The sequence below is a fragment of the Muntiacus reevesi genome, chromosome 2 (genome assembly GCF_963930625.1).
Source record: "Muntiacus reevesi chromosome 2, mMunRee1.1, whole genome shotgun sequence".
NCBI classification, from domain to species: Eukaryota; Metazoa; Chordata; class Mammalia; order Artiodactyla; family Cervidae; genus Muntiacus; species Muntiacus reevesi.
This window is the reverse complement of record NC_089250.1, coordinates 273,164,840-273,172,983: the sequence shown is the minus strand read 5'-3', so window position 1 is coordinate 273,172,983 and position 8,144 is coordinate 273,164,840. Positions and strand designations below refer to the sequence as shown.

General features: G+C 46.0%; 2 protein-coding genes across 2 annotated transcripts in view; one reads left to right on the top strand and one right to left on the bottom strand.

The window, feature by feature from the left end:
- The window catches only part of LOC136161647 (zinc finger protein 665-like), a 224,826-nt gene that overhangs the window by 113,049 nt on the left and 103,633 nt on the right, over positions 1 to 8,144 (bottom strand). The window lies entirely within an intron of this gene.
- Positions 1,816 to 2,541, top strand: LOC136158905 (clathrin light chain A-like). Its single transcript, XM_065920754.1, has 2 exons — positions 1,816 to 2,099; positions 2,256 to 2,541. Exons 1-2 carry the CDS (start codon positions 1,870 to 1,872, stop codon positions 2,539 to 2,541), a joined length of 516 nt encoding a protein of 171 aa, XP_065776826.1. The 5' UTR covers positions 1,816 to 1,869.

Sequence of the window (8,144 nt, the reverse complement as noted above, 5' to 3'; positions counted from 1 at the left end):
AAGCCTGGGAAAGCATTCCACTCTCCCTTGAGCTGACCCGCTGTGCTGACACTGTCATCCAGTCTAATAAATTTTATTCTTTTCCCTTTCGGCCTCATGTCTGGAAATCCTTTTTCAAGCTGTGCACGGACCATGACAGTCACTCTGAAGCACTGGCCTGTCTTACGAGGGACAGAGTGAGCTTGAATTCAGTCACACCACTAAACTTGGAACACACCCATATGACACGCGTGCAGCTCAAGCAGAGGCTGTCACTTGCTGCTTCCCACAACTCTCCTGCAGACCCAACACTCCCCTCCAATTTCTCCCATTTTCACCAGTTTTCGTGTGCAGTTGAGCAATAGGGCTACACGGAAGAGAGTACTGGGCATGGGCACTGCAACAGAAACACACAAGCTGCAACTCTGAGGACACTGGGCACTCAGTACAGAGACCAAGAAGCTGATCCTCCTGGGAAAACCTGCCAGCAACTGGGGACATCTCAAAGTTTAGGCCCCTGAGATTTGGTTGGATTGAGCTCAGTGAAGAAGTCACAGAGAGAGAGAGGCCCCAGTATCACTGCCCAGTGTCCTCCCCCACTCAGAGCTAAATGGAAGATACCCCAGTTCTTTAAGGATGTGGGGGGGGGGTCTCCTTTATACCCCCTTAGATTCCAAAGCTTCTGGCCACTCTAACCACAGTAAAATCAGTATCCTCTGCTCTGAGCAGATAAACTGCTGGAAATAATGCATTTCCCCACAACAGCCCTCATATGAAGTCTCCCATTGACAGGAATACCATTCCTCAACAGGCTTCTACTCTACAGATCTTTTATTCCATCCACCCACATGTTGCAAACCAAGACCTGAGCCTATTCATAACCCTGTCTCTACATCCCATACAACTGTGTACAGCACACCTGTTATCTTCCCAATTCTAGGAAAACTTCCCTTCTCCAATTTTAATTAATGAAGACAACCCACTCCTACTCAACTCCATCAAAGCTCTATTAGCTGGAAGCATTTTCAACCCATTTCTTATCTCTGACAATATTCCAGCAACAGCAGTCCCACAAATAACTGGGCCTCATTACTTGAAGGTAACTGCTTCTTGCCGCTACCCCTCCCCCCCCCCCATAATCATATCTGGCTTGAGTCTAGCACTGGCAGTCAACCTAATATACAAAATCTGAAATTATCCCTCAAATGTCTTCAGAATTCTCCAGTCTCTTAGGATATTTTCCTACTATTATATATCACTTTTCACCACACTTGTCAGCAATCCAAAAGTCAACATTATCCCCACTGGGTTTCATATCACTGGAAAACATGCAACCAAAACCCACTTTAATTCAAAGAAAATTGCCAACACTAGTATCAGACCAAAGGGGCTCCCCCGGTGGCTCAGTGGTAAAAAATCCGCCTGCCAATGAAGGAGATGCAAGAAAAGGGGGATCCATCCCCGAGTTGGAACATCCCCACCATTAGGAAATGGCAACCCACTCCAGTATTCTTGCCTGGGAAATCCCATGGACTGAGGAGCCTGGCCGGCTACACTCCATGGGATCCCAAAGAGTCAGACAAGACTGACCACAGAGAAGATTTCTATTTCTCTTTGAGTCTAGTGCTCATACCAGTAAGTAGCAACACTGAAAATAATTTACTAAAATGAAGGGCCGTTGTAGTCGATTTAGTACCCTGGTCATATAAACCAGAAAGGGACAGTAATATGGCTCCCTAACACTGAGAAAAAATTCCAGCTCCACCAGCAGTCCCAAAGCTGAAATTCTAAACTAGTTCCTGCTCTCCCTCCTCCAGCTTGTGTCTGATAGCAGGCGCAAGCACAGCGGCCGCTGCCGGAAGCCGTGTCTGCTGGTCGGTTGGTGTTTCTATGAAAGTCGGTGCCGTGGAACTTCCCGCCAAGGCTGAGTTAGATCGGTTCGGCGTCCCCGCTGGCGGTCCCGCCCTAGGGAACAGAGTGACTGGCGAAGAGGACCCGGCTGCGGCCTTCTTGGCACAGCAGGAGAGCGAGATTGCAGGCATCGAGAACGACGAGGCCTTCGCCATCCTGGACGGCGGCGCCCCGGGACCCCTGCCTTACAGCGAGCCGCAGGGGGTTCCAGATGCTGTTGATGGCGTGATGAATGGAGAATACTGTCAGGAGAGTAATGGGAGGACAGACAGTTATGCAGCTATTTCACAAGTGGATCGATTGCAGTCAGAGCCTGAAAGTATCCGTAAATGGAGAGAAGAGCAAACCTAACGCTTGGAAGCCCTTGATGCCAATTCTCGGAAGCAGGAAGCTGAGTGGAAAGTAAAAGCAATAAAGGAGCTGGACGAGTGGTATGCAAGGCAGGACGAGCAGCTCCAGAAGACAAAAGCCAGCAACAGGGCAGCAGAAGAAGCCTTTGTAAATGACACTGAGGAGTCGTCCCCAGGCACTGAGTGGGAACGGGTAGCCCGGCCGTGTGACTCTAACCCCAAGTCCAGCAAGCAGGCCAAAGATGTCTCCCGCATGCGTTCTGACCTCATCTCCCTCAAGCAGGCCCCCTTGGTGCACTGAAGAGCCACCCTGTGAAAACACTACGTCTGCAAATTAATCCTACTCAGTGAAGCTCTTCACGGTAATTGGATTAATTATGTTGATTTCTTTTGGACCAAACCTTTTGTCTTTAGAGTTGATCACTGTGATTGCATGTTTACTTCAACTGTGTTCTCCCTGGCATTCAAAGAGGAGGGGAGGTGGCGGCAGAGGAAGGGTGGGAGGCCTCCCAACGGCAGCCTCAACCTATGCTTTTGTGCATTATTCTGAGAATAAATTTCTGTTCCAAGAAAAAAAGTAAATAAACTAGTTCCTGAACACGTGTTTTCGGATATTTACAAAATTATCAAGTGCCATGTCATAAATAAAATCACTTTTTCCCTATAAATTACTAGGTATTTCGTACACTATATGCGTTACCTCAGGATTTTACACCGAAAGGAAATCAAACCCTGGGCCTCTCACGAACACATCTGAATTGACTTGGGGTGGAGGAACGAGTAGGGGAACAGGAAGGTCCGAGGTGACCCGAGAGACCACGGATATGGAGGAGAGGGGGACACCGCAGGCGCAGGTTAAGAAAAGTAAAACATAAAACTACCTCACGATTCCCAGGGCGACCGCACCTACCAAGAGTCGGCTTCGGAATATGCTGTAAACTCGCTTGCGTCGTGTAGAGACGCAAAAAACTCTGCCCTTGGTACCAGACGAAGGCCCAGCGAGAGGCGGAGCGTACGACACTTGCCTACGTCTGGGCGTGCGAGGGCCGGCGTCTAGGGCGTGAGGGGCGTGGCGTAGGACACGCCTGTGTCTGGCGTTGCGAGGGGCGGAGCCAAGCGAGGCCGAACTGGCCGAAATGGGCCCAGCAGGGACCAACTGGACTGAGTGGGGCCAAGAGGACACCCGCACGCTTCTACGTTTGGTTCCCGAGTTATCTTGTCAGTGTTGAGAAGTACTTGAGGACTTTCTGGTGGCTCAGACCGGAAAAGAATCCGTGTGGAGGGAGACCTGGGCTGGGAAGATCCCCTGAAGGAGGGCGTGGTCATCCACTTCTGTTCTTGCCTGAAGAAGCCCGATAGACAGGAGCATGGCGGACTAAAGTCCATAGCGTCCCAAGGAGTCTGGCACAACTGAGCGACTAAGCACTCACACACGCCCACAGAGGGTTTTACACGTCTTGGGTTGCACCATAGTTTCTTCATTAGTTAAATAACAGTAACAGTTTTAAAGTAAAAGCGTAAAATTCTGTCGGGTAATTACGTTAGAAACGAAGAAGGTTGCCTCTTAATAGGATTCCTGCGGATGAGGCTGAAGCGATTCAGAGGTCTGGAAGCTGAAACCTGGTGTGGCCGCAAGGCTGGGGGGTGCGTGAGGGTTGATGTGAGGCGGTCATGGGGGTGGGGTGGGAGTTGATGTGGGATGGTGGCTGGACCCAGGAATATTCCTGCGATTAGAATTAATTGAAGCCGTTTAAAAAAAGAAGAACTGGATCTGTGTGAATGACTAGAATATAAAGCAAGCTAGAATATAAAGCACATAACTCTTAGAAAGGGCTACTTCATACAACACTTTTAGGGAGAAAAATGTCTTGACATTCCACTTCTTCAAGGATAAAGCTTATTAGTTACTGCAGTGGCCCAGCGACAGTGCACCCTGAAGGGAATGCAGGACGGAGAAGAGCAAGCACCGTTCTGTGCTTTGGACATTCTGGGCTTGGTAGACCAGGAAGGACCGCTTGGGCCCATCCTCCTCTTCAGCAGGTCCAGATAAGTTTGGGGAATTGTCTCCTGGTTTTCAGATCACCCAGTTATTGGTTGAGAACACCAAATTTTATTTGGCACTATATTAGCATGCATAGCCCCCCTCCTAACCCCCAACCCCCCAGTTAAAAGATACAGGAGGATCCTGTTTGAAAGATACTGGGATTTCCTCAGTTGAAAAACAGTTAGTGGCACCTCCCTGGTGGTCCAGTGGTAAAGAATCCACCTGCCAATGCATTGGACAAGGGTTTGATCCCTGGTCTGGGAGGATACCACGTGTCTCGGAGCAACAAGCCTGTGCAACACAAGTACTGAGCCTGTGCTCTAAAGCCTGCGTTCTGCAACAAGAGTAGCTACAGCAGTGAGAAACCTGCATACAGCAACTCAGAGAGTAGCTCCTGTTGGCTGCAACTAGAGAAAGTTCACATGCAGCAAAACCAAATCAACATAGCCAAAAAAATAAAGATATTGAATGTTGTGGATTGACCAAAACAAGGAGTAGCAGGACTCCTGTCTCCAACCAAGCCCCAGCCAGGTTTGTGTATTTTATGTACAGAATCATAGCCCCTGCTCACAGCAAAGAGAGAAAAGCCAGCACAATAATGAAGACCTAGCACAGCCAAAAATAAGTTTAAAAAAATATTAAAGAAGAGAGAAAAAATTTCCTGTAATGAGAACTACATTCTTCTTTATAAAAAGAGTTTCTGTTCCATGCTTGTGATGACATAGCTTCAAATGTGTTTGAGGAAAAAAAACAAACAAACCAAAAAAACAAATGCGTTTGAGAAAAACTTGTTTACATCATAATATATATTACTTAAGTCAATACTTCTTTAATGGAATGGAAAGTCAAATTAGTAGATTTGATGGTAATTAGGCAGTTTATTGTTTGTTTAAAAATTTGAATATATTTTCTTCCTTTTCTTTGTTGTTTCAGAAAGCTCTATCAGATGTGGACAACAAAGCAGACTGTTAAATATACATTCTTGAGAAGAGAGAGTTTATTTTCACTAAAATTATCAACTTTGCACCACTTATAAATATTTCTATGTGTATTAACTGACTGAACTCATGTCCTGATGGAAATTTGTTCATATTTATAGGGCACTATGTCCCCTGTGATTATCTTATGTACATTTTAATCTTACAGGTCTCAAAATAACCCACAGACTAATGTATTTGATAGCCTAAGGTAGGGAAGAAATGTAAATTAGACATTAAACCTGGGGCACAGTAATAGCTTATGGTGTAGGATTCTTGATCTCTGAAGAAGATTTAGCTTTGGCACCAGGGACCAGACTCAAGAGCTTTTGTGTTGCAGAATTTTATTAAAGTCTGAAAGGGACAGAGAAAGCCTCTGATATAGACATCAGAAGGGGGCAGAGAGTGTCCCCCTCACTAATCTTAGCAAGGGAATTATATATACTTTTTAATTAGTTATTACAATAAATAAAAAGAATGTCTCAAGTTTGTGAAAATTTTACCAGACCCACTCCCACAATTTACATTTTAGGATAACAGGATTAGAACTTAACAATAGAAAGATCCTACCAGATCCACTCCCATAATATACATTCTAAGATATCAGGATTAGTCAGAAGGTTTTCAGGAAGGAGAAACTAAAAAAAAAAAAAAAAAAAAAAGGAAGGAGAAACTGTCCTCAAACAGGATACTTTGTTGTTATAGAATCCTTAGTACAGAGTTTAAACTGAGTTGTGTAATCATCAGTTCCAGGCTTAAAGAAAAAAAGCCATTTTATGTGAAAAAGACTAAGGAATGTAGGGGTGGGGGGAGAGTTTGTCCTTTCCTCCTTCTGGAGAATTCCAGACCCCTATCTCCTTCTTGAGAATCCCAGACCCCTTTCGCCTACTCGGGGACCCCAGACTTCTTATCAACCTGCCTAGGAATTGGCTCTTTCATTCCCCCCTTTTCTTTTAGGAGAATTATGATGCCAAGGGTATGGGCATCGTTTTCATTCCATAACTACTTCCTGCTGTGATGGGGCACTGCCCCTAAATTGTTGAGGCAACATATTCTCCTAAATCTTATACTGAGGGTCTCTGATCCAGTGGCCTCAGTTATAGTTGGAGGAGTCTGTGGCACTCCTAGGAGCCTGAGCAACCATTTGTAGTTTAAAAGCTTTCAAAAGGTTAGAAACAAATCCAGTTACACAGTTACAGATGCAGGGAGCAAACAGCAAAGACAGACAATTAGAATTATTATGATTAAGATAGTTTTCCACCATGGGGAGCTGGTTAGCCTTTCCCAGAGTGAGGTGACTGAGGCTTCAGGAGAATCCGTAGCTTGAATCATCTTGTTCATGTGTTTAGTAAAGTGAGTAATATTAGTGCTCATGTTGGGTATAAATAATGGCACAAGTTCCTCCTTGTGCAGCCCTTAGAATATCTAAGTCCAATCTGTTTTGTAAAACCACTTTTCTAATTTGTATTTGTTCAGCATTAAGGACTGAAAGTTAGCCAGAGTATCAGCTCTTAGCACAACATCTGATCTGTAGTTCCCAGAGCTACTGCTAAGTCACTTCGGTCGTGTCCAACTCTGTGTGATCCCATCCCTGGGATTCTCCAGGCAAGAACACTGGAGTGGTTTGCCATCTCCTTCTCCAATGCATAAAAGTGAAAAGTGAAAGTGAAGTCAGGGAACCACTATTGCAGCCAGGTAATCATACCAGTGAAATATCTATTTTGCCCCGTGAGTTTTAAGGTTTGGCAGATTAGTAGGCTTCTCTGGAAGCTCTGAAAATATGAAGCCAAGGATAAAAGCTAGACCTAGGGCACATCTCCCTATCCAGCCATGTTGTGACCCAAGGACGAACAAGTAGATAACCAAGGAGGGTATTGGAATGCAGGAATGGAAAAGCCAGACCCTTATCATCCTTCACTCCCATCCCCAATGTTTTAACTATTAATGGAACAGTATAACCTGTTCCCCTCCTACCCTATAGGGAGGAGGTATTTGCCTTACTCTTCCCCCCACACAGTATAGGGGCCACATTCAATCGGCAAATGACCCACAGACCCCTATCCCACTCCTTGTACCCTGGGTATAAAAGTGGACTAAGGACCCCCATTCAACGTGGGTTCTCCCTTGAACTGGCCTGCTGTTCTTACAGTGTCTCCCACTCTAATGAACTTTATTCTTCTTTCACACTGTCTCATGTCTGGAAATTCTTTTCCAACCTGCGCCCAGACCATGACATTTTTGGTGGCCCATATGGGGACCTTGGGGTCTCTTCCCCACCTCCTCACTTCTCCTTTCTCATAGGGATCCTCTGCCAACAGGCAAGTGCTGTGGAAGCAACTAAGGAACTCTGGCCAGGATTACCCTCAGGTGTGTTCTAAAAGCTCCACTGCTCACTGCGCCCCAGCAGCTGCTGCCTGAATGGGTGAGGGTCTCTCCTTTGTCTTCTTTCCAGTTGAGGACTAGGCCAACCAATATTGTGTGGGCACGGGTCAGGCACTTAAGAGCCATTGGGGCGCCTGCCACGTGAAGACTCCCGTGTGAGGATAAGGGGGACACAGAATGGATCGGGCCACAGGGTCGGATGAGGGTCACCGCCAGCAAGATAACTTCTGTACACCGTGTAAGGCACATAATGGTTGAAGCAAAACAGAGACCAATGTCCCCTGGCCACCACCTCCCCGATAGGATTGTAAGGTGAATCCCTCAGACTTCTTCCCTGTCACTTTCACTTCTTTCCCTTTCAGTCAGGATTGACTTACAGGAGCCTAGATGTTGCCTCAAAATAGGAAAAGGAGTACGTCAAGGCTGTATAATGTCATCCTGCTTATTTAACTTATATGCAGAGTACATCATGAGAAATGCTGGGCTGGATGAAACACAAGC

Coding starts and splice junctions, on each gene's coding strand:
- LOC136158905 (XM_065920754.1), top strand. CDS start 1,870: ATGAAAGTCGGTGCCGTGGAACTTCCCGCCAAGGCTGAGTTAGATCGG. Junction 2,100..2,255: donor AGCGAGCCGCAGGGGGTTCC/AGATGCTGTTGA, acceptor CTTGGAAGCCCT/TGATGCCAATTCTCGGAAGC.